The sequence below is a fragment of the Aspergillus piperis genome, assembly GCF_003184755.1.
Source record: "Aspergillus piperis CBS 112811 unplaced genomic scaffold BO85scaffold_14, whole genome shotgun sequence".
Lineage (NCBI taxonomy): Eukaryota > Fungi > Ascomycota > Eurotiomycetes > Eurotiales > Aspergillaceae > Aspergillus > Aspergillus piperis.
In genome coordinates this window covers 249,334-272,973 of record NW_020291604.1, presented here as the reverse complement: position 1 = coordinate 272,973, position 23,640 = coordinate 249,334, and the positions used below count along the sequence as shown (strand labels likewise).

Below are 23,640 nucleotides of genomic sequence, written 5' to 3'. Positions count from 1 at the left end.
GTCCCTGGATCTACGTAGGCGGAAACACAATAAATGGTCCCTGCACGTGGTCTATTGCCTAGGGCTCGCAATTTCGAAACCGCGCCATATTTCTAAATCCGGAAATATCACTTGGAGACACAAATGTCCAAATTATGCTGTATCCTTGTGCTCGCCTACACGAATAGTACATTCCCAACATTTGATTCTAGTGTATATTCTGTTGATATCCTAAGTGTAGGCTAGTACCGAGATATATTCGTTACTCCACAGACAGCGATAGGTGGGAAAGGTTGCAAGCAGAGGCATGCGTCATAAGTGTATCTACTTATGGTGGAAGGTTATTATGGTGTTTACCAGTGATAGATAGGAAGCGGAGACAGCACCAAATGGCCGACTTTCCACTTCCAGCCTGTTCTCACTCACTACTTGTCACATCCGTCGGCAATTCCGAAGGTGTCAAGCTAAGATATGCTAAGCCACAGCCTCGCCAAGCCGACCCTGAGTGACCCACCCGGCTGAGCGAGGCTCAACCGCGCATCCTGGCCGAAGCTTATGCTCCAATGTACCAGACTCGATCTGGCAGTGAGCATGGCGGCCCTAGTAAATAAGAATAGACAGACCCTGCATGTTCATCACCCATCTCACTTTTTTCTCCTATGTAGTTGACTCTACCAGTAACTCTACAAAATGGGGTCTGGTGACACTGCTCTACGAGGGAAATATATTCCATTTCATACACTAAACGATGACGACAAGTCAGCCGATTACTCGCACAGAACGTCTCGTTCCTTATCCCGCAGCTTGAAGCATCTAATCCCGATTGTCTTGATTTATTGTTCTCTACTCATCTTCTCATGGACCGTGACGTGCATCCTCACCCACCGGCCTCTCCTCTATCATCATTCAACGCCAACATGGGAAAGCGCGCGGCAGCTGACCTGCGCGTCCCAGACGGTCCTGGGGGTCACCGACTCTGACGCAAATGCGACATTCTCCTGCAGCCAGAGAGAAGCGACAAAAGTAACTCTCACCGCAGCCGTCATCGCTGCTACACGTCGCTGGAGATTGGCCGCCCGGGTCGTTAACTCAGTCATGGCGGTGCTGACCATTCCATTCTCTTCATTTATTGCCGCCCGCGCCGCCATAGTGTACGGCCAGGCCGCTGGCAATAAGCGGGCATTCAGCCTCCGGAAATTGCTAGCGGTAGCTGATCGAGGATGGTGGAATCCCTTCATCCTTGCCCGCCTGTTTTCTGCTGGAGGTCGGCGGCGACTGGGCAGTCCGCTCCTATATTATGCATTCCTCGTCTGCGCTTTAGGTATGGCATGTGAGGGTGTGTGTAGGCTCAGCTGATCAAATCATTTAGGTGGTCTAAATTGGCCGTTGCAGCAGTTGCTCGTGTCAGAGGTGACCATATTGGTTGAGAGTTTACCCTCCAAGGTCACGCCGCTGGTTTCTGACGCCGACATCACCGGATTGTCTCAAGTGAAGTCCATCGAGACGGTTGGGGATACGAGATCATTGATCAACTACGCTACTCAGTACGACTCTCAGCCAAATATCTGGCGGACACCCGATTCAGTCTGCAATTCATCCATGAGCTGGGCATATTCCTGCGTGAGTAACTCGAACCAAGGCGGAATTGCTACGCAGTTCTATCCCCTCCGCGGTAACAGTTCATTTGTCTCCATCCCCGTCAACTCGGTCACAACGGGAATAATAAGCGATCATGCCTTTCGGTTCAATACGTCCGTCGCCTCAGAAGAGGTATCGGAAAAGAGCTATCCCGACAGCTGCGGTGGACCAGGGTCTTTCTCCGCATCAACGCTTGCGAACCTGTCAGGTCTGGATGCTTCCTATAACGTCCCAATCTCCGCAGATGGTATGATGGAGGTAAAGGTGTGCGCGCTGGGAGACTCGCAGAGTTTTCCATGGAATCTCACTCGGAACCGCCAGGACATTGCGGAAGAAGCATACATTTACTTCAATTCAATCGCCATGAGCTTCCTCACCAACGGATCTCGGATAGCCAGCTGGACACAGCACATTCGTGCGAATACGACCGCGGGGTACTTCATGCTCCCTAACTACATGAACAACTACCAAACGGGTCCCTTGTTGGAGACGTTCAATCTTGCAACTAGTTTTGATCCAGAGAATTTTATCGTTGACCAGGAGGAGAGTATGGATGTGCGAGCCTTAGATAACTCACATGTTCTAGGGTAAGAACTCACTTTTTTTATGAGAGGCGCTACCGAGACACCAGCTAGGCTGCCTCCATACTAGGCTTGTTTATGCCATACCCTGCCACCTAGTTTACAAGACAAGGTTGTTCTGTTCAAGTGGCAAGGTGTGGCCTAAGGGAGGTCTAGTGTGGAGAAAGCCTGACTGGTGGGGCAGTAGCGCTTCCCAGCTTTGCTGTGATAATCTTCTCACATGGCTTAGATATGGTTATCCCGACCCCACGCCTGTCAGCTCACCAGCTCTTGGGCCTTTGCTCACAGCCACCAAGGCCCTCTTCGGCCCGTCCACGTTCTTCGCCAATCGTGCTAATTCGACACCGACTCTACCGAACATTACTTCCTTGTCGTTGGACGAGTGCTCCGAGCCTATTCCGTTTACTTACCTCTCAAATACTAATACTGAAGATACTACCTCCTGGCGATACGCGACTCTCAAGCCCTGTGCATCAGACACCAACTCCACTTACTTCAACGACCTGGCTGCCTGGCTTGGTCAGCTCTTTGCAAACTACGACAACCCCCAACAACGTCTGTCTTTACCCAGGGCGCCTTCTTTGCCAATAAGGCCAACCTAGGCCGTGCCTCAACTGAGCAGGCCTACCGCCGAATCCTCTTCAAGGATGACGGAACCTCTGTCGAGATCTTCGCGATACGACCATGGGCAATCGCATTTCTGTCGACCATAATAGGCCTGCATCTTGTCGGACTGGTGATTATGGCCTTCTATGCGGGATTGCATCCCACCTGGACGGAGTCATTTGATGCATTTGCAATGCTGAGAATTGGGGTGCAACTGGCGGAGCGAAAGGATGTGAGAGCTCAGATGCCGCTGCTGGGAAACGCAGAGTGAGTTACTTTCTGATTAGTGGGATTTCGCGACTAACATGAGTGGCTTTAGGACGGAAGACACTGCGATTCTGGACCGTACGGACGGAATTATAGGGGAGGATATCGATGCAGTGTAGACTGAGAATGTCGGTCGGCTGGTAGTGGGTGGACACGGACAAGTGAAAAAAGGCAAACGCTACCTCGTGTTTCAGTAAGGCTGCTCAGCCGGAATGAGTTTACGCTCTCCCGCCATTAGCAGCATATCTTTCACACCTTCGGAGATCCACCATGGGTGGCCTGATCGACAAAGCCGCGTGTCAATTTAATTAACTGACACAGTCATGCGCGGTCCAGTCATCTATGCAACCATCTGGATGTCATCATGCCCCTCGTCTTTCCTAAGACCCACCGAGACAGGCACTGAGTGCCTTCATTCAAGCGCTACAAAGCATTGAACCCGAAATCCCTCCGTGAATCGCAACACATGCACCAAACTTCGAAAGAGCTTTGATAGAGCCTGTCTAGGCTGATTATCCAACTGCTGCATGGGCAGTGGAACATCATCACGCTAGGAAGGGATTGATACGATGTACGCCTATGCTTGAACGGAAGGATCATGATATTAAAGGCCTTGCCAACCATCCCAAGACAAGTCCAATAGAACAAGATCTCCATCCTAATCCCTAAGCTACTGGATGCAATGCTCTCTCTAGGAACAAGCGAGGTCATAGCACCACCAATCAATTTGCATACAAGCCCCTTGTTCACTATAGTCTTCTTAAACCCAAGGTATCATACCCAATCCCTCATTGACCAACCCCTACAACTCCTCCACACTAGTGCTTACATCCTACCCCTATCCGGTTAATTGATTCATGCAAGGTGTCTCCCCTAGACCCTGCTCTTCTGCAAAATCCATGATCCTTCTCTCTAAATCCCTTCTCCGTTCCTCTTAGTCTTCAGGCAATTGTAACCATATAAAATCACCAGTACTTTTTTTCTTCTTGTTTCCAGAATATGAAAAAAAGGTAGATAGATATACGACCCCCTCCAAAAAAAGACGAAAAAAAGAAGGAAAGGGAAAGGAAAAGGGACGCGAAAGGAACGCTAGAAAGGGAAACGAAACCGAAACCGAGCAATGAAAAAAAGGTTCTGGCCCTCACGATCCAGCGCATCCTCACCATACATAGTCTCCACCAGGCGCCGCAGCACGATCGGCCTTTTAGCTGGTCGTACTCCGTATCCGTGTCCGAGCTTCCGTTCTCTGTGCCAACTCATCCTGATCGGCAGAAGATGAGACAGCCTCTTTGCCCGTCCTAGCTTTGCCACAGCCACAACTGTTCTTTCTGAATTTATTCCAGTGGATTATGGAAATATCACTCCCCGATGCTTATCTCACATCTGGGGATCCCTTTTCATTGCTTACTTTATGGAACTTTGTAGATCTTTCCTTTCGAAGAGTCCTCCCGCAAGACACCCAGCGCTTCTCCTAGAGGATGTATCATGGGCTTCTGCAAGTCAGTATCTACATGAAATAACAAAGGCCGCTTTTAGTAAGGGTGGTGGCATTATGGTTGGGATATTCCCACTTCAGAAATAATTTGAATGCTGCAGATCGGTTCCGTCATATGATTGGGAACGCCTCTTGGGCAAGGTCCATTTCGTCCTAACGCAGCGATTTAGGGGTCATTTGTGTCCAAGGAATGTCAGTGCTCTAGTCCGTAAGCGGTACAACATGATTGTTTGGCACATTCTCACCCGCTATCCAAAGCATGAGTGTCCCTTGCATGATGCTGATAGTTACATCTGTCTGTTGCTTGAAACAAGGGTTGAATGCGAATGCGGAATGCTACGTATTAAGGAAAAAGTACCCGACGCCACCAGATTAAGAAAGTCATACGATGCTGAAGAAATAGAATTTGAAGGTTGAGATGCGAGGGGCTATGATTAACTCTTCATAGACTCATAGGTGACACTTCAACGTGGAAATGATCAGAACCACCCAAGGAGAAAATCAGTCAGACATTATACCAGAAGGTAGGAGGAAGGACATGCTTACACAGAGTAGTAACGTAAGCTATCCCCTATCCGTATAGGAGTATATTGTATGCGCTGCACACATGAACAGAACCAACGACCAGGACGTTGGTTAACAGCAATCATATCTATAAACGGGCTAACATTACAAGCCTCAGAGATAAGGCATTCAGTATCCGCGCCATGAGCGGGCGTATCCTATCGCTCGTTATAACCCTCTATGGCCTTCTGCAAGGGGTACGACGCACCCCGCTCTTCAACAGTGGGGTTGGGCTGCATGGTAATTTGTTTATCTTGTTCTCGCATAATGCTTTTGCCCAAAATCGTTTCGACATGACTCACATGGAGAGTATAGTGGGACTGTGTATTTGACGAGGTAAATGAACTGTCTATGGGCCAGTAGCAAAGGTTTTATGAAGCGGAACGGAATGATGAAGACTTGCCATATATGACATCAGCTTCCTTTTTGGAATGTGAATCCTTACTACGTCATTCGTCATTACTGAAGGCTTCCAATATTATTTTACTCAGTTTAATTCACGCTTGTTGTAAGTAAATCTTTATCCTTTAGGTACCCCCGAAACATAATGGGGAATGAGCTAGTCGATATTCGGCTGCAGTAGATTAAGATTTGGATGGTAGCACAGGGTAGGATTTGCAAATAGAATTTTGGGAGTCATCCTGCATGATGGCTCTTCAGAGCAATCTAGGCCTTGTTCCTAGTTGCAAAATTCGCCGGCAGTGGAGTTGAAGAAGGGTCAGTTGAGAAGAAACCCCGGGAGCGCTGCACCGAGCTGATTTGTTGCGGATTTCCCTCCACATGGCGCTTGCCATGACAGTCTAGATGGTCTATAATACTACTACATCGATAAAATGTCTCAAATATGCAATTATATCGACAAAACTAGGAGAAACACCTGATATACCGGGCCAAGTGACGTATCTAAATTCGGACAATGTTCATGGTTGAAAGGGATATATAAATCATCAAAGAACGCGAACTTTCCATTGAATTCAGTCTATCATCACAAGAAATTTTCTGCATCTTCTACCACATTACTATCAGACAAAGAATCCAATCAGCCGCAATGAACTTCTCACAAATTCTTGTCGTCCTTGCGACCATCGGTCTTGCCAGCGCTGTACCAGCCACTAGTGATGCCTCACAGTGCACTACATCCCAAGCCAACTCATGCTGCACTAGCTTGACTAACGGCATCTTGAATGTGAACGTGCTTCCCGCACTTTGCGTTCGTAAGTTATCGCACTACCCTGTCCACTGTCCGTCTTGCTAAGATTTCATTAGCGCTTGTTGGAAATTGCAACAACCAGGCTGCCTGCTGCACCACTAATGGAATTGTAAGTAGTATTGCAGGATGGTTTATGAATAGCACGTACTCATGCATTACCTTTAGGGTCTTCTCAACTGCCTGACCGTCCAGGTCTAGTCGAGATGATGACTCGATGCGTACAAATGTATCCGATTGGATATGACCATCAAGTAACATGAGACCTACATTGAACGTGGTTGGAACTTTTTCCTGCTTTTCATTGCTTTGGAGGATCTTACGAGCACGATGCATCGTTGTATGGATACACTCTTTTGACACATAACTGGGCCCAGACCAATATTTGAATATAAGCTATATTCGTCAAATCACCATCCAGAAACGTCTACGTTCCGTTCATATGTAGAGTTTCCAGTGGGGAAAGATTTAGAATAGCCTTCGGCCATAATATCACTGTCTTTCAAGTGTGGCCAGTATCCACCTTTAACTCCTTGCTTACTAGCCAGCACCCAGTGTTCGGACAGGGTGGTTTGGTGCGCATTAGACAGGGTCATATAAGGCTAAACAATAACCATACCTACTTGCAATATACAGGTACCGACAGGAAAGCCTCTCTGATGGTAGTACCAGATACTCTTATGGACTATCCCACTTCAATGAGGACACGACCCCACCATCCACTAGTATATCATTGCCCGTAATAAAAGACGACTGCGAACTCGCCAAGAATGCCACAGCATTCACAATATCCTGCGGCGTGCCCACACGACCCACTGGGCTCATGGCAATAAATTTACCAGCTGGATCATTGATCTCCTGTCTGCCGGTCTTTGTAGAAATTACTCCGGGGCTAACAGAATTCACTCTTCCCCCAACACGCCCCCAAATTTTCGCGGCAGCTTGAACACGAAGTATATTTCCGCGTTTCGAAAGACCATACGCCCGTGCAGGTCCATGGTGGTCGCTGGGATCAATGTTCAAAGCGGGATGGTCTAGCAATTGTTCCCTGGGCGCTGTCGCAAGATGACGCTCGAGCTCCGATGACAAGCCTGATCCCATGTGACCAGCCATACTGGCTATACAGACCATGCTCATTCCGGACTGCGCCACTTCCAAGAATGCCTCAATAGCGTTGGCGGTGCCGAGGAGGTCGACTTCAAGGATTTTTTGCGCACTACCTGCGGATGGTGACAAGCCGGCTGTATGGATGACTGCTTCGATAGGTCCTTGCGATGCAGCCGCCTGTGCGAAGCCGCTGACGGATGCATAGTCAGAAAAATCTACCTGAAATGTTTCTATCATGTAACCGTCGTCTGTCAAGGTATCCTGTGCGGCGGAGAGGACTTCATTGGAGGAGTCGGCGATACATAGTCGACGGCCAGCACCGAGGCGCCGAGCGATGGCTAAGCCCATGCCTCCGCATCCGATGATAACAATAGTTTTTGTGGTCATGATTTTTGTTCTGTTTGAGCTTCGGGAAAGGGGTGTTCAGTGAAGAGATAGTTCGAATGGAATCATGTGGTTTCAATATCTTTATGTGTTTGGGCTGGTTATGGGCTCAGGTCAGGATCTCAGGAGAAGGACTCATTTCTGCTGAGAACCCTGATTAGGCTTGCATGGTCTTGTAAATATAGATAACCAATTACTTCAGGGAAAAGGAGGATGTGGACCCTGCATATTTGCAGCTGGCTGTCTTCAAGAGCGCATCTCTGGTGCCAATTGTCGATCCTTAATCCGAAGCCGAATACGAATAAGACATGTACCCCGAATCGGCAAAGTGTCCGAATACGAACCCGAGCCCCCTTTCATTTGACTTTATCCGCTGATGCATAAGAGAACTGCATAAGTATCCTCCATCCGACATCTTTCTGTCCGAACTTCCAAGATTTTCTCACCAAAATAATTCTCCCTATTTTTGGTTTTGTTGCTTTTGATCTTCACCAATATGACTGTATCCATTTCCAATGGCCAATCCTCGGTCGGGAAGGGACGCGATGTCCCTACAACACTAAACTATATAATCCCGCCTGGCCGTGAAGGGTTAAAACCAATCGATGCCGATGTACCCGAGGCTCAGCGGCGCTTTGCCAAACGTGAGGGTATCAACGATGTGAGAGACGTTGTAATCAAGGATATTCGTGGTAAAGAGCACGAATTCACCTTGGATGTTCAAGGCTTTCAATACGTTAAACATGTGATTGAGGGGGTTACGGATTGGCATGACGCCGCTCAGATAAAACAAATAATTCAGCCCGCTACAGAAGAGCTGGTCAAGCGACTGTAAGTGTTTCACCCACGCCAAAGAATAAGCCGACAAAATGGACTTAATTTCTCTGACCATATTTGCAGAACCGGCGCATCCGAAGTTGTTGTATATCTCACTCGCACTAGATTTGAGGGTAACGAAGTCGCGAACCAAATGAGCACCCCGAATTCTCCTTCGCATGGTGTGCATTCAGACATGACGCGTGCATCTTGCCGGACTGTTCTAAAGGATGTCCTTACCGAAGATGAAATTGAGCGGCTTCTTAGCCATCCCTTTGTCGTTGTCAACGCATGGAGGCCAATCAAGACAGTTCGAAGAGATCCTCTTGCGGTGTGTGATTGGCGATCTGTTGACCCTGCTTCAGACATCGTTCCAGATCGCAGAATCATTTCCGACCATGTAGTCGAGTTTGGCTTGCCTGTCTACAACGAAAAGCATGACTGGTATTATCTTAGCGAGCAGCAGCCGGATGAGCCGCTCATCTTTAAGCAGCTAGGCAGTGATGCTGCATCTAGTGTGACACTGCTTCACTCTGCATTTGTGGACCCAGAATATATCAATGGCCCTCCACGGGAGAGTATTGAGATGAAGTGCTTTGCGTTCTTCACTGAGAGGACTGCTTAAACTGTTGGTTAGTGTGAGTTCCTCCTGCCAGATAGTTTGTGTGCAATTACCAATATGTTTCCGGGATCTAAAAGGTTCCGAACCTAGCAATCCATAGACCGTAGCATACAACGAAAATATCAACCTTACGCGTAAAATCGGACCATCTTACAATCTCCAACAGCGCCCGCAGAAACGGGTTTGAGAATAGATTTGCAATCGAACTCTATACTTCCCACACAATGACGTGCCATACACTCATGTCCCGGACAGGCTAAACCTATCTGGGATCCCGACCGTCCGCGATCATTCTGGGACCCCGACGCAAGATTCTATATAAGTCTCGAACTACTGTCCCCTGCTTTGCAAGGTATACAAATACAATTTATCAGAAGAGGCATTCAATCACTCCAGAATGCTATCAAACTCTCCCAACCATGCAATCGTCTACGGCGCATCAGGCTTAATCGGCTGGGCGCTAATAAACCAGCTTCTAGGCCCATATCCTGCCGCTGGGACATTTCTAAAGGTCACAGCTGTGACAAACAGACCCCTCGATCCTTCGGAGACATACTGGCCAGAGGCAGGTCCTAATCGGCCTCAGCTGCAATTGGCTTCGGGCGTTGATCTTCGCAGCTGGGATCCGGATAGACTGGTGGAGTGGTTGAGGGAGGTTGTTGAGGATAGCGAGGGCGTGACTCATGTCTATTACTTGGGTATAGTTATATCTCATCATGGTGGTTATGTGAAGTTTTCTGAACGTGAGTAGCCTTCGCCGCCATGGACGACGACTTGGAAGAAGTAGCGACAAATCGACGTATGCTGCAGAATGTCATTGATGCGCATAACTTGATCAGTCCGGATTTACAGTTCGTTACATTTGTGGGTGGAACTAGGGTGAGTACATATTATCCTTGGAGTGTGCAGAGGAATCACCCCTGACCAGACATTGGCCAGGGATACGGCATCTATTCCGCCGGCGGAACGTTCACTCCACCTCTACGCGAAGAATTGGTGAACAGCCTTCCATCAGACTATGCCAAGACAGTGGTCTATCCAGCATATCGCGAGATCCTCCGTACATCCAGTCAAGGAAGGAAATGGACCTGGTGCGAAGTGTGTCCGGACGCAATTGTCAGTTCTTCCTTCCAACTTCCATTACGAATGGAACGACTAACCGTAATAACAGGTTGGGTTCACCCCGAATGGATCACAATTTAGCTTAGCGTTGCACTGGGCACAATATCTATCCCTGTATGCCTACAACCACAACATTGGACCACATACCCAGGGAAAAGAGGAAACCACCAAGGCATCTGTTCAGGTCCCTTTCCCCGGATCCACAGCTGGAGCTACGTCACTATTCAGCCCCGTATCTAGCAATCGACTGGCGCGCTTCATGATTTTCGCGTCGTTACATCCAGAGACGTGCGGGGATGGTCGGTTATTCAATGTCGCTGACCGGGCGACACCGTGTACATACGGATCGCTCTGGCCTCGGTTGGCGGAATGGTTTGATCTTGTGGGCGTGCCACCTATTGAATCTGCTCCTGAGACGGAACATAATACATTGAAAGTTGGGGAAGTCCCTGAGCGGGCTTCAACCCTCGCACCTGGGGAGTATATAACTAAATATCGGGACATCTTTACCAGAAATGGGTGTCCGAGAGCTGTTACTAGCGGGGTCGGAGTGGGGTATCGCCAGTTGGATAGTGTCGGGTATTGGTTGACTTTCGATCGGCAGTTGAGTGTGGAAAGGCTCCAGGAGACTGGCTTCGAGGGGGATCAGGATCCGGTAGAGGGCTGGTTGGAGAGTTTTGCGATGTTTCGAAGAGCGGGGTTGATTTTGTGATAATGTGCCGAGGAAACCCTACTGCTACACCGGCCAGCCATAGAACCCCCTACGCACCGCCTCGGGTTGGATTTATACCTAAGTAGTAGGAAGTAGGGTCTCTTTCTGTACGAAAAGTAAACCTTACTTTATATCGAAGGGACCTTGCCTTCTAAAGCAGGCGCGTAGAAGACAGATACATGACCTCCACGAGGACCCGGAAGGATCGTTTGAAGAATAACTGATACCAGCAGTACCAGTAGCTTGACATATCCTAGGTATTCTATTCAAATCACAGTATTCATTACTAGATTTATCACTTGAGTCCGAATAATGTCAAACACTTTCGTGAATATCTTGTGCAAAGTGCGCGCTGTGTGAGTGCCTGAGGCATTAACAGTTCCCGCCTCAGGCAGACATAGTCTAAAGTGGGGGTGGCAGGTACAACCAACAGGAACAACGAGGCTAAAGATGCTATGGTCTCGGCATAGATACTGTTGATGATAATGATACGCGATTTGCAACTGCGATAAGATCACTATCTCGAAGGGCAGAATGAACGGTTACCTGGATGCAACGTTAGTCTTCTTCGAAGCATAACAGACGAGCTCTCTGAGACCCACCTTGAAGAGATATCTTTGTTTCCATATCCATTTGTCATACGAACAGATGGCACGAGGGGCAATCCCCAATAGGGAGTGCGCACGCGACAGCATGCCTTGAGTTCGATCTGCGATATGCTAGAGCTAACTTGCCCTAGCCGCTTTTGCTCGGGCTCCGTTTAAGCCCGGTGATTTTGTGAACATGGTGGACCTGGGTGGGATTCGAATGTCTTGAAAAAGCGCATGGACAAAGGCTTGTCCAATTGTATGCAAGCTGAAGCTAATCAGCGTTCCACTGTGTGTCTGCACTACTATAGGACGGTCTTGTACATCCAATTATTGAATGGTGCTCAAGGCAGTCTTTGCTACCTTCTCGGGAATGGAGTAGATGCCGAGATGTTGGTGCAGAAAGTGGTCACATGTGCATATCTTCGAACCACTTGGAATAGAGCAGCAGCGGAAAGGATTGAGCCCTTTGATACTTGTCTCCTTGACTAACAACTTCTCCGGAGTCCGCCGGGTTGCGACCGGGTTGGATGAGGGTATCAGTCTTCCAACTTTGCGCGTTTATCTCCGCCAGATGAGAGTGGCGGGCACGTGGGATAAGCCGGGCCACATCCACCCATCCGTGAAGCTTGGTGAGCTTGGTTAAGGGCGAATACCACAAGGCTGTCTCATTCAGGGCTGAACAGATGGTGTGATTGTGCAAGTCGTTCGAGGTCCAGCAAGCACGCGCAGGAGACAGCCATTGCAATTGGGTAGGGAGGAAGGGGTGTTGCTGAAAACCCCGAAATTGAAGCCTTGAAAGTGGGTGGAGAGAGACTCCACCGCGATCCAGTCGGAGTGGATCAATGGATGAAGTCCCCGCTTGGTTATCCTTCGATTGTCACTCGCTCTTCCTGCCGGCAGGAACGTGAAGTCAACCCCATTTCTGACTGGCCGGCGGGGTTAAGGTACTGCTAGTCCGTCCCTGGTAGGAGTAAGTAGGGACCTTACTAGATAGTATTCCGCCACGGTCGCATCGGCCGATATGCCGCCCAGTGTGCACGAGGCACTGCAGGATAAAAGGACGGTATGCCCTGAAATTTGCTATAGAAGTCCAGGCACATTTTCTCACTGTCGTTGAGCACCTCTCCCAATGGCTTCTGTGACTGCGCTCCTCACTCTGGCCGGGCTGGCCGCCGGTGCCACCATCACCACCTCGGAGCCTCCGCTTGCCGCTATCCAGAGGGCTCAGGCGACCACATTGCCCCAGACCTGGACTTCCAATGTCACTGGCAAGTCTTTCGACCGTTTCTACCAGATCTGGTTGGAGAATGTCGTAAGTATCCAAGTGTTGTCCAACGGCATGTCGCAGTACTCATACTTTGCCATAGGACTATGTCAATGCTGCCAATGACAGCAACCAGCAGTGGTTGGCTAGCAAGGGTATTACTCTGGTCAACTACTACGGTGTCGGCCACACCTCGCAGCCCAATTACTGTGCCTCTGTGAGCGGAGACAACTATGGCATGGACAACGGTAGGGCTAATTCATCCCGGAAGCCGACCCAATGCTAATCATCCCCGGCAGACAACTTCCATGACATTCCTTCCAATGTCTCGACACTGGCGGATCTACTCAATCCCAAGGGTATCTCCTGGGCACACTACCAGGAGCACTTGCCCTATCCCGGGTTTCAAGGGTACAACTACTCGAACCAGAAAACCGGCGCGAATGACTACATGCGCAAGCACGACCCGTTGGTCATGTTTGACAAGATCTCTAGCAATGACACTGCTTTGCGCCTCATCAAGAACTTTACTAGCTTCGAAGAGGACATGAAGAACAAAGTGCTCCCTCAGTGGGCGTTTATCACTCCTAGTGCGTTCTCCCAATACCTCTACACACTGCCCATACTAACCTAGTAAGACATGACCAACGATGCTCACGATACCAATATCACCTTCGGTTCCAAGTGGCTGCGCAGCTTCGTTGAGCCTCTTATGAACAACACCTACTTCTGGGACAACACCCTGCTGCTGTTGACCTTTGATGAGACCGAGACCTACGGTGTCCCCGAGTCGGAGATCTACAACGACCGCAACCGCGTCTTCAGCATTCTTCTCGGTGGTGCTGTTCCTGAGCACCTCATCGGCACCAAGGATGAGACTGTCTACACTCACTACTCCACTCTGGCCACCGTCGAGGCAAACTGGGGTCTTCCTTCTCTGGGTCGCTGGGACTGTGGTGCCAACATCTTCAGCTTCGTGGCTGACAAGATCGGCTACACCAACTGGGACGTGGACCCTACCCATCTCTACATCAACCAGTCTCTGCCCGGTCCCCTGGAGCAATGGGGCTACTCCAAGTACCGTGCTAACTGGCCCATCCCGACTACCAACGACACCTGCTCTGCCGGAAACGGTATCCTGCAGTCCGTCATTGACGCCTACAAGGGCCAGAACCCGACCTACAATTACACTGCGCCCTTCCCGTACGATGCTTCGTACGGCCTGGATGTGAACATTCCCTACAGCCGTAACGGCACTACCTACGTGTCTGGCGTCAACACCACCGGTGTCGTTGGTTATGATACCAACATCACTACCTCTTCCTCATCCAGCTCGGCATCGTCCTCCGCTGCCGCCAGCGCTGGCTCTACCATGGCTATGCCTGCTGCCGGCTCGGTTTTCGCCATCTTCGCTGCTGTCGTGGCTTTGTTGTAAATGTATCGTGGGAGATGGTGTTGACTCTGTGTCGACAAAAGAATCTTTGTTAGTAGTTTGTTGATTTGTTTCATTCCTGCGACGAGCCATGAGTGATGTTAGATGTCATCGTTGGGTGTTGATATGACTCAATGCTATGTATATACACTACCATGAATGATAGTCCGCAATTTTTCTAATAGGTTGTTGGACGCATCATCTACGTGACTCAGATACCCATTAGTCTATACAAACACAGAACTGGTAACAGATCCAGCAAGGACAAGAAAGAAAAACATAACAGAAGTAAGATCCCGAGTATCGAGCGAAACATGACGGGACGCCTAATCTGACATGCGTACGGCCACCACATCCACAGCGAGCAGCATGGCTAACTGCATATTTCTTTTTCTCCCATTAGACTACCAATTGGAACTTTGGGAAACTATCATTAGCATGAAAGTGCCTACCCTATCATGCATTTCACCTCGCTGTGATTGCACCTGTCTTACTTTCCCCCAGACATGCATACCTAGTTGCAAGCCACTCAATCTTACTGGCATTAATCGTGCAGAAACACGAAGAGTGGTTAAAACACCACATTTAATCTGCTCTGCTAGACAATATTTTCACCACAAGCTGAACCACTATCTTTCTGAGTAGAAAGTGTATATAAGTAGCAGCATCACACCTCCTACTAGCTTTCTCGAATCTCACCCCATCGCACTCTTTCTCCACACCCTCATCATATCACCCCGCCTACGACGCCCATCATGTCCAGCCGCTCCGCCATCTCCAAGGTACATTCCCACCTCCACATCCTCACCAACGCTTGTACCTGACATAAAGCCACCCAACACCGCAGCTCTCCCTCTCTACTGTAACTACCCTCCTCCTCCTATCCACCCCACCAACAACAGCCTACTCCTACAAATACCCCGCCCTCTTCGTCTACAAAGACACCAACTGCACCGATATCTCCTTCTCACTGGTTTACCCCAGCCTGGGCGACTGCAACGGCGGGTACTACAACTACGCGGGCTCATTCCAGATGTTCAATATTGACGCCGCATATACCTGCAACGACAGTGACACGACACTTACGTTCGAAATGTATAATAGTTCTGGAACGGGCTGTGGCGATGAGAGTGATTTGTTGTTTAGACAGCCTGTTACGGAGGAGTGTACGGCTGCGGATGTGGAGAGTCCTGGGCCGTTGGAGATGCCGGTTTGGTTTGAGTTGGGGTGTATGTAATGAAAATTGTTTGGGGGAGGAGGGGTGGATGTTAATCTCATTTTTGTACATACAATGATGAGTTGGTACGGGTGAAGTCTCCTTCTTTCCGCCCGGATATTCATATACGTCGCTGTATGGAGGGTTAGTTGCTCGTAGATGACTACCGATAAATGTATAATCATGACAACGGGCACAATTCTGTCTAATCAAATAACCAAAATAGGCTTCGCCCACAGAAAATCAAAAGTAACAATAAAAAGTAAAAGTAATAAACAAAATACATACAACAGAAGGGATTCGCTGGTGGTCACCCACCCAACTACTAACCTCCCGGCGTGTGGCTTAAGTACGGCTGAGCGGACGGGAAACCCTGTTTTCCACATCCTATGGTCGTATGTACTTAGTTCTGGTTGAGAAGAGAATACATCCTGCATGGAGACTTGATCTCACTGATAGATAAGCGGTGGGGCTGAAGCACTAGTCGGCATGAGGATACTCATCGGGAGACTCATGGTATCCACACAGCGAGCTTTCATTACTTGAGCATACTGTTCGAGTCTCTAGGCCATCGTATTAAGGGGGAAGGCTGGAGAATAAAAGTATCCCCACTACAAGGGCCTTATATTTGATAACATTTGGACGCAAGATGAAACGATCGATATGAGCTGTTACTTCGGAGTCTCAAATGGTATGATATGCCCATTTCAGCGTGTTACGCAGAGCCTCACCAGTTCACACTACAAGGATCTCTCGTGTCACTTGGCCACGGCTACGCCGCGAAAGCTGACTTTGCAGGCGAAATACTTGAATACATTGACGAGGGGCGCCCGGATGAGCCAAAGCTTATGGCACGGCTGGATAATGAGGACAGCAACCCTAACATCGAGGGTTTTTAAAGGTTGATCTTCTTGGTGAACTCCATAACCACTAGGATTAGTGAATACTACGTATATAATATCTTGCCGAATTGATTTTCGTCCTTTCTCTCATATCTTCCACCGAGACACACATAGCAGACTTCCCTTTATCTCCTGGATGACTTTTGCGGATCCGCTCTACCACTGGGCCGAAGTCACCCTATGAACGTCATCCGGTAACAAAAAATTCCACGATTACTTCGACGTAGAAAAAGAAACCAATATGGTATAGTTGAGGAGCTACACCTTGGTAATTGTCTCAGAAGTTCTCGGTTCAGATTCGCGTTTTTGTCTACCGATGACGGAATAATCCCATAGATGTCCGTGTGCTCCACGCCTGTCGCAGAAGGAGCAATTAGTTGTTTATTTGAACATATTGGACAATGATATGGGCGAGTCAAGCAATACTCTCACAAACATTCGAGAAATCCAAGCCATGATCGAGTGGGTTCAATTATGGTGGGCATATGCACATGCTGTTTCCCAGCGAGAAGTGCAATAATGTCAAACAACTGTTCCAAGAAGGGCATACTGATGATCAGCGAAATTCTAGCACTATGTGTAAGCTCATATACATGATCAGAACATTATCACTGAAGGTAAATTTGTATTTAATTGTGACCTCACGCACGGAGTTAGGAGTCAAGTTGCTGTATCTTGCGTTGTATTTGTCTGATTTAATTCTATGAAAGAATTCAGTGCTGAGATGAAGGTATATATAAAGAAAACTTGGTCAGTATAGGAAAAGAATTCCGACTAAGGGTTTCATGCGTTCCTTCGGCGGTGCGTGTGTGAAGCAGGTGCAAAAAAAGATAGCGCCGAAGGCCATCTCCGACATTCAGGCATTCCTATAGAGAAGATATGATCTGCTATCATGTTTACGATCGTTGTGTCTGCATAATTCCCTTTACACCTTATTATTACATTGTGCCAATTCGGTTTGCTCGTGGTAGTGGCATATAACTTAGTAATACTTTGTGTTGGGCGAAAGGATCTGTCACTTGTCATCACTCTGATGTTTCATTTTGTCGGCTACTATTATCAGGATCGAGTTAAAGGAAGTTATGCAAACCAGAAGATTTTCAAAAGTTTCGAGGAGTTCGATTTCATAATCGCAACATACCTTCTCGCGAGAGTCCATGCTGCTAAATATTGTAGCAATATCAAAATTCACCCAAACTATCCTTCTGCCAGCTGCCACAAGCATATTCTTTGGGTAAATACAGTGCCGCTATAGGGCCGATCATTTTCACTCCTCCAACCTCGCAAATGCAGTCTTCTAGCCACTAATAAAATATCTAGAGATATTGATACCTGATAACATAGGGTGATTGTTCATATATCCTGTTGGAACAACATTTTAGGTCAATATTGAAGTTGTAGGAAACGCTTGATTCTTCCTATCTAGATAACTCAGAGAAGCAGTTAAAATACAAGTCTTCAGGATTGCATGTCTATGGCTATTGAATGATCTACTGAGATTACGTTCCAACATGTTCTATAGCAACTGACTCGATGTAATTGATGGTGACATAAGGTTGTTGCCTTCAGAGACGGAAGCTACAAATCCAGATAAGGCCTCCGTCGGGATACTGTATTAGGGAACCTTCCCGCCATGAGGGTGGGGTATTCATATTACAAATCCCCTCCCGAACAGTTAACTATAAAGCAGTTCGTTTTGCGTCTGTCTCAATGGGCTAATTTGACTTTACAAGGAGAACCGTTATCCAAGCTAATAGAACGAAAACAAATTCGAATTTAATCTTAAATTGTTCACTTCCGCTCTTCCCTATGATGAATCGGTCTAACGGTCAACCGACAATGAAGCAGTGGGTGCTGAGCGGAACTTGCGGGACGGATTCCCTCCAGCGCCAAGATGTTCCGGATCCCGAGCCAAGTGACTACGAGGTTCTGGTAAAGTTCCACGCAGCTTCACTCAACTTCAGAGACATCATGATTGCAAATGTGAGATCGTATCATGCTTTCGATTTGTTGGGTATTTCGAGAATCGAAGCAACGAAATAACATTGAACGGCAGGGACAATATTATGTCAACACTAAGGAGGGAGTAATTCCTGGGTGAGTACTCAGGCTTTGTACTATTTTGGTTGTGAGTAAGTGAGTACTGACTGGTAATAAAGCTCTGATGCTGCGGGCGAAATTGTCAAAGTTGGCCCAAAGGTGACCAGATTTACTACTGGACAACGGGTTTCACCTATCTTTCATTTGACACACCTCTATGGTTCAGTGAAGGATTCAGACATTCAAAATCAGCTGGGCGGAACCTATGACGGGGTATTTCGCGAGTACGCTGTCTTCAACGAGCATGGTTGCGTGGAGATTCCATCCACCCTGTCTTACCTTGAAGCTGCAACTCTACCGTGTGCTGCACTGACAGCGTGGAATGCCCTTTATGGTGGTCCTAAAAAGTTGAAGCCGGGTGATGTGGTTCTGGCGTAAGGCAGCGGCGGTGTTAGCATATTTGCTCTCCAGTTCGCAAAGCTCGGGGGCGCACAAGTCATCTCGACAACTAGTAGTGTGGAGAAGGGTGCAAAGTTGCGAGAATTAGGCGCAGATGTGATAATAAATTATGCCGAGGATAGCGAATGGGGCCAGACGGCCAAACGCCAATCGCACCGAAAGAGAGGAGCTGATTTTGTGGTCGAGATTGCCAATACTATGGCTCAATCTTCCCAAGCAGTTGCTAACGATGGATGTATCGCAACCATTGGACGAAGAGGAGGATCTGAAGCGGGGGCGGGCACCTCTCATAGCTCCGTGCTAGCGACCGTTCGAAGAATTTTGGTTGGTAGTCGACAGCTTCAAGAGGATATGAATGCTGCCATTGAAGTAAGCCACCTTCAGCCACAGATTGATGGTCATTCATTCAAGTTCTGTGAGCTTAAGGAGGCATTTGATTATTTTCAGAAGGGAAGCCACTTTGGTAAGGTGGTTGTGGACTTCGACTGACTGGCGATCGTTTGAGTGCCAATACAAGGCACTCAGTTGTGCAGAGCTCAAACACCTTTAGAAACAGGAAGTGAGATAGGCTTTATAACACTTCAATATGCTATTTCGCTGATCGATTATCTGGACAAACGTAGGCTGTAAGGGGCTAGCTAGGCATGCCGGATGCCAGATTCAGACCGCTATATTTGGCACCGAGTACTGATCACGATATAAGACTCACCGACAAGGCCTTGCCTGTTATTCTGACCATGAATGGAAAACCATGGCAATGGGGACCGTCAGTAGTGGAGCATGTGAGTAATGGAGGACAAGGGATGACAGATTGCTAACGGTCCTTAATGTGCTTGGTTTGCATCAAGCCTACTAGTAAAGTTGTCTAGGCCCTGATTCCTGCCTAGTAGTTTATATAACTAGGTGCAAAACTGGGGTATCTTTCTATGTATTTACTAGATCAGTATGTTATGATATCTCCAAACATATTTCTGATAAAATAATCTGATACTGAGCTGGCCATGACACCGAGCTGGCTGAGATTTCAGTAGCCCAATTATAAGTCATTTCTAAATATATTGCTGAGACACTTTTTCTGAGCCAGGACAAGCTGAACGAACTATAATAATCTACTCTAGTATTGTCCGTGCAAAGCAACAACACTACTTCAATGCTTTATCCAATTAAGTATAACAGATCTCCTGCAATCTTGAATAAAGTAATAGAAGTGAACATTGACAGTTTCTTTTAGTACTGGGATTACAAACCGTCATTTTGGCTTCTAATTGGAAAGCTGATGATGTGAAGAAACTAGAAGTCACCAGTATAGTATACAAGATAAAAGTCAACAGCAATCTTCTCCATGAACAGGAGTTCAACGAGAAGATACTGGACCTGGGTAGGTCACTAGTAGATGAGTACACCATTACAATCACAACATAAATATGTCTATGGGCAGATAGTAGATACACAAGCTTTTTAGTCTTTGCGCTCTATTAACAGATTCAATAGTTGGGTCTTTTAATCTTTAATATAATAGTTTTTCTACTATAAATCCTGCTGGCATGGTTTTCAAAAACCATTCAGCTTCTTATTATGTACATGGAACAAGTTTCTCAGGCAATGATCCTTTGATAATATGTAGCCATCCTCACATTCAAAACCATGCTCATTTCCCTGTTCACGTGAAGTATGGGTAGACAGACTATTGTAGCTATCTAGATCCTGTATCCTGTTAGAAATTACTCTAGACCCTAAGGAATCACCATTTCATCCCACTCCATGTATAACTATTGTCTTTGCCCGCATGCAGATGGCACCGGAACTGTCCAGCAGCCATCTGCCTTGACTAGACTAGAATATTAGACCAAGGGCTGAAAATCCCTCTTAGTCAAGTTGTCAATGAAGTAAGAATATGGTGGAGCAACAGTGGATCACAAAGACTTTTTTGTTTAATAACAGATCAGCCTATGCAGGAGAAATTGATAAATGATATGTTCTGCTACAGTACTTTCCTGTTAATCTTCTTCTAGTCTACTCAGTCTCTTTTTATCTCCTTTCCGCTTGAGCCCATAACTATATTATCTTAAGATAATAATAACCCAGTCAAAAGCACCCCCAGAGACCCTGTATTCTGGGGCTGTTATTTATTATCCAGACTTTTCAAATGAGAATACACTGTTAGAGGATGAATCAGAATTTGTACTCTTCCTATGTTAATCGGCTTCCCGTCTGCTTTGGTGTTTAGTAATATTGCAGCACAGGCAGCCAATATTTTGACTGACTTTCGATCCATCTGGTTTACAAATTTCCCACCATCCTTGTCAGGGAACTAAAAACAACAGCTGGTATAATACTAGCAAGAAGTGCTTGATTATCGCAGCTGGTCAAGTCTGTAATGGGTAGAAATCAGTTTTCTATCAGATTTCACCGGGCCCTGATAAGGTAAACAAGATGATATAAAACCAAGAGCTAGTTTAAAATTACTTAGATTCACATGAAGAAGACGCCATAGTGAGGTTGAATATATCAATAAAATATTGGTAGTGAAGCCGGTTGATCTAAATCTCAAGTTAATCAAGATTAAGGACAATGAGACAAGTCGCAGAATTAATTGTAGAATCTCTAAGTTCTATACTTGACTGGAGCCTGTATTAATATTTATTATTCAGTCAGTCAGTGAAAACACCACATTCCGTGACATCAAAATAATTATAACAGAGAAATATGAATATCTCCATGGCTCAAATAATATTTAATCATGTACATCCAATCCCTACATCCCCTGTAATAGACGCAAATCTTAAATAATCTTAATCTAGTCATTCAGTTGATATACCTTCAGGTTACAGAAGTATTTTATAAGGTCCAAAAAAGCAAATCAAGTAGTGAATAATACATGATCTGTAAAATAGACTTTTTGGAGTACGAGACACTATTCTTCTCTGATAAATAAAATCAGTATCTTATGAATATCTAAGGTCAGCAGAGGAAGATAATGAAGGATTTTATAAATTAACAGACTTTTAATATAGAACCATAAGCTGGGTATATCACACATAGTTCCTGTCCTACGCGCTATTGATTTTCTGCCAGAGGATCCCAGATATAGTTAGAAATAAGTATTTTCTCTTAAACCTGCCGCACAGCGTCTTTCATTTTCCTAGTTAGTCCATTTTATAGTTTTAACCTTCTCATGCCACCTGACGGCTAGTATATTGATCTATTATACTATTCCAGAAGTATTCATCTGTTATAAGGAATTATTTTCCTTTACTTTCATCCTGATCATTATTATCATATTTATATTTATCTATATTCTTGTTCTGTACTATCCTCAAGCTCTTCAAGTACTAATACAGCAATGACAACAAAATATAATACAAGGCATCTGATGTATTGCCAACTACCTCACAGCAGAGAATAGCATGGTATCTAACTTCAAAGTAGTGAATAAGACCTGTAGTATCTTACTTCACATAACTCTGAATTGGGTTTTCAGCACTGGAGAGAGTAATATCAAGAATATAATTAAAATATAGATACTGTATCCTGCCACATCCAAGTCACTAATATGTACCACTACCCCTGCTGAATCTTATAATACAGAGAGAATTAATCCATAAACAAGAGCTCGCCAGCTAAGTGTGATATTTAGTTATTAATTAAACAGACTGTGATAAATTATCATTATGCTTTGATTCCCGGGATTAAGCCATTGGATTTATCAATACAGCACTAGCAAAGATAGTACTGTCAGAGGGCCGAGATTTCCAATTCAACCAGTTCAGAAATAGAAAAAGAGATATCCACCACTGCCATATGATACTACCTGCTTCTAACAGTATTATTACTGATTCAAATAGATCTCTGTTCACTTAATATATAATCGGTTTACAACACACAGTAATTCTTTCTATTATCGTCTCCATTCCCGTTACATTTTCACTATGTTCATTGCAGCATTTTACTGCTTATTTCTATGCTTATTGTTATGAAATTAATATCATTTTCCTATATTTTTATGGCTTTAATCATAGGAACAAGTCACCACATATTTATCGATCTGGGTATAAATATAAGCGAGTTTTTGCTCCAGAATAAAGAAGCAGACCTTTTCAATTAAGCAGTATATCCTATATATTCAATGTATCTTTATACAGTTAGTAGGCTATGACGAAAATAATGAAATATATGTTATTACTTGATAGTAGCATTATTCCCAGTAACCAATTTCATATCATCAGCTGTACCAGCTCTGAATGGATTGGCTTTGTTGTAGAGTCTCATGCTACAAACAGCTATAGTAGGGTGTCTGTCAATTGGGTGTCTGTCACTTTGGTGTCTTTATTTTGAGACTACTGTTTATTCGCTCTTAGCTGTCTATCCCCTCATTAGATCTCGCTCAGGAGGCTTCATGATCACCTGGCCTACTAGCGGTGCGCTGCTTAATCCTTGTCCCTAAGTGACTGCGTATTTTCCAGCATACCTTCTGTGCATTAAACATAATGAGCTAAAGATATGGAGACTTTCGGATAAGATTATTTCGACGCACTGAAATCCTTATAGTATTTGATGATAGCAGGTTCGTGAAAGGGCCTATATATAGGTTAATGGGTATTAAACTATGAAATTGTTGATGTACTGTTACTGTAATT

The 23,640-nt window shown here is 46.2% G+C and overlaps 8 protein-coding genes across 8 annotated transcripts; 7 read left to right on the top strand and 1 right to left on the bottom strand.

Annotated features, from left to right (window-relative positions):
* Window positions 1-669: 669 nt before the first annotated feature.
* BO85DRAFT_498112 (uncharacterized protein) lies at window positions 670-3,190 on the top strand (the record flags this gene model as incomplete). The annotated part of the gene is made up of 5 exons (XM_025664020.1): window positions 670-1,315; window positions 1,349-2,204; window positions 2,428-2,753; window positions 2,801-3,071; window positions 3,124-3,190. 5 exons carry the CDS (start codon window positions 670-672, stop codon window positions 3,188-3,190), a joined length of 2,166 nt encoding a protein of 721 aa, XP_025513707.1.
* Window positions 3,191-6,007: 2,817 nt separating this feature from the next.
* BO85DRAFT_451027 (uncharacterized protein) lies at window positions 6,008-6,951 on the top strand. The gene is made up of 3 exons (XM_025660505.1): window positions 6,008-6,344; window positions 6,397-6,449; window positions 6,506-6,951. The coding sequence occupies exons 1-3, from the start codon at window positions 6,179-6,181 to the stop codon at window positions 6,536-6,538; spliced, it is 252 nt and encodes an 83-aa protein (XP_025513706.1). The 5' UTR covers window positions 6,008-6,178; the 3' UTR covers window positions 6,539-6,951.
* Window positions 6,952-6,980: 29 nt separating this feature from the next.
* On the bottom strand, window positions 6,981-8,040 carry BO85DRAFT_479270 (NAD(P)-binding protein). Its single transcript, XM_025662941.1, has one exon. The coding sequence runs from the start codon at window positions 7,829-7,831 to the stop codon at window positions 7,016-7,018; it is 816 nt and encodes a 271-aa protein (XP_025513705.1). The 5' UTR covers window positions 7,832-8,040; the 3' UTR covers window positions 6,981-7,015.
* Window positions 8,041-8,260: 220 nt separating this feature from the next.
* On the top strand, window positions 8,261-9,310 carry BO85DRAFT_400874 (uncharacterized protein). The gene is made up of 2 exons (XM_025657140.1): window positions 8,261-8,659; window positions 8,729-9,310. Exons 1-2 carry the CDS (start codon window positions 8,325-8,327, stop codon window positions 9,267-9,269), a joined length of 876 nt encoding a protein of 291 aa, XP_025513704.1. The 5' UTR covers window positions 8,261-8,324; the 3' UTR covers window positions 9,270-9,310.
* A 335-nt stretch (window positions 9,311-9,645) lies between these two features.
* Window positions 9,646-11,357, top strand: BO85DRAFT_400870 (SDR family oxidoreductase). Its single transcript, XM_025657139.1, has 4 exons — window positions 9,646-9,964; window positions 10,018-10,145; window positions 10,206-10,382; window positions 10,438-11,357. Exons 1-4 carry the CDS (start codon window positions 9,664-9,666, stop codon window positions 11,098-11,100), a joined length of 1,269 nt encoding a protein of 422 aa, XP_025513703.1. The 5' UTR covers window positions 9,646-9,663; the 3' UTR covers window positions 11,101-11,357.
* A 1,359-nt stretch (window positions 11,358-12,716) lies between these two features.
* On the top strand, window positions 12,717-14,646 carry BO85DRAFT_400868 (acid phosphatase PHOa). Its single transcript, XM_025657138.1, has 4 exons — window positions 12,717-13,002; window positions 13,058-13,202; window positions 13,254-13,544; window positions 13,593-14,646. The coding sequence occupies exons 1-4, from the start codon at window positions 12,820-12,822 to the stop codon at window positions 14,387-14,389; spliced, it is 1,416 nt and encodes a 471-aa protein (XP_025513702.1). The 5' UTR covers window positions 12,717-12,819; the 3' UTR covers window positions 14,390-14,646.
* A 385-nt stretch (window positions 14,647-15,031) lies between these two features.
* BO85DRAFT_451023 (uncharacterized protein) lies at window positions 15,032-15,829 on the top strand. The gene is made up of 2 exons (XM_025660504.1): window positions 15,032-15,168; window positions 15,234-15,829. The coding sequence occupies exons 1-2, from the start codon at window positions 15,142-15,144 to the stop codon at window positions 15,621-15,623; spliced, it is 417 nt and encodes a 138-aa protein (XP_025513701.1). The 5' UTR covers window positions 15,032-15,141; the 3' UTR covers window positions 15,624-15,829.
* Window positions 15,830-18,343: 2,514 nt separating this feature from the next.
* BO85DRAFT_498096 (zinc-dependent alcohol dehydrogenase family protein) lies at window positions 18,344-19,492 on the top strand (the record flags this gene model as incomplete). The annotated part of the gene is made up of 4 exons (XM_025664019.1): window positions 18,344-18,487; window positions 18,561-18,601; window positions 18,664-18,951; window positions 18,988-19,492. 4 exons carry the CDS (start codon window positions 18,344-18,346, stop codon window positions 19,490-19,492), a joined length of 978 nt encoding a protein of 325 aa, XP_025513700.1.
* Between the last annotated feature and the right edge of the window lie 4,148 nt (window positions 19,493-23,640).

Excerpts from the sequence above, each read along its gene's own strand:
- BO85DRAFT_400870 (XM_025657139.1), top strand. The coding sequence starts at position 9,664 with ATGCTATCAAACTCTCCCAACCATGCAATCGTCTACGGCGCATCAGGC. Across the intron at positions 10,146-10,205 it reads CATTTGTGGGTGGAACTAGG|GGATACGGCATCTATTCCGC; the intron begins GTGAGTACATAT and ends GACATTGGCCAG. Across the intron at positions 10,383-10,437 it reads AAGTGTGTCCGGACGCAATT|GTTGGGTTCACCCCGAATGG; the intron begins GTCAGTTCTTCC and ends CCGTAATAACAG.
- BO85DRAFT_400868 (XM_025657138.1), top strand. The coding sequence starts at position 12,820 with ATGGCTTCTGTGACTGCGCTCCTCACTCTGGCCGGGCTGGCCGCCGGT. Across the intron at positions 13,003-13,057 it reads AGATCTGGTTGGAGAATGTC|GACTATGTCAATGCTGCCAA; the intron begins GTAAGTATCCAA and ends ACTTTGCCATAG. Across the intron at positions 13,203-13,253 it reads CAACTATGGCATGGACAACG|ACAACTTCCATGACATTCCT; the intron begins GTAGGGCTAATT and ends CATCCCCGGCAG.
- BO85DRAFT_479270 (XM_025662941.1), bottom strand. The coding sequence starts at position 7,831 with ATGACCACAAAAACTATTGTTATCATCGGATGCGGAGGCATGGGCTTA.
- BO85DRAFT_451027 (XM_025660505.1), top strand. The coding sequence starts at position 6,179 with ATGAACTTCTCACAAATTCTTGTCGTCCTTGCGACCATCGGTCTTGCC. Across the intron at positions 6,345-6,396 it reads GCTTCCCGCACTTTGCGTTC|CGCTTGTTGGAAATTGCAAC; the intron begins GTAAGTTATCGC and ends AGATTTCATTAG. Across the intron at positions 6,450-6,505 it reads GCTGCACCACTAATGGAATT|GGTCTTCTCAACTGCCTGAC; the intron begins GTAAGTAGTATT and ends CATTACCTTTAG.
- BO85DRAFT_400874 (XM_025657140.1), top strand. The coding sequence starts at position 8,325 with ATGACTGTATCCATTTCCAATGGCCAATCCTCGGTCGGGAAGGGACGC. Across the intron at positions 8,660-8,728 it reads GAAGAGCTGGTCAAGCGACT|AACCGGCGCATCCGAAGTTG; the intron begins GTAAGTGTTTCA and ends CCATATTTGCAG.
- BO85DRAFT_451023 (XM_025660504.1), top strand. The coding sequence starts at position 15,142 with ATGTCCAGCCGCTCCGCCATCTCCAAG. Across the intron at positions 15,169-15,233 it reads GCCGCTCCGCCATCTCCAAG|CTCTCCCTCTCTACTGTAAC; the intron begins GTACATTCCCAC and ends CCAACACCGCAG.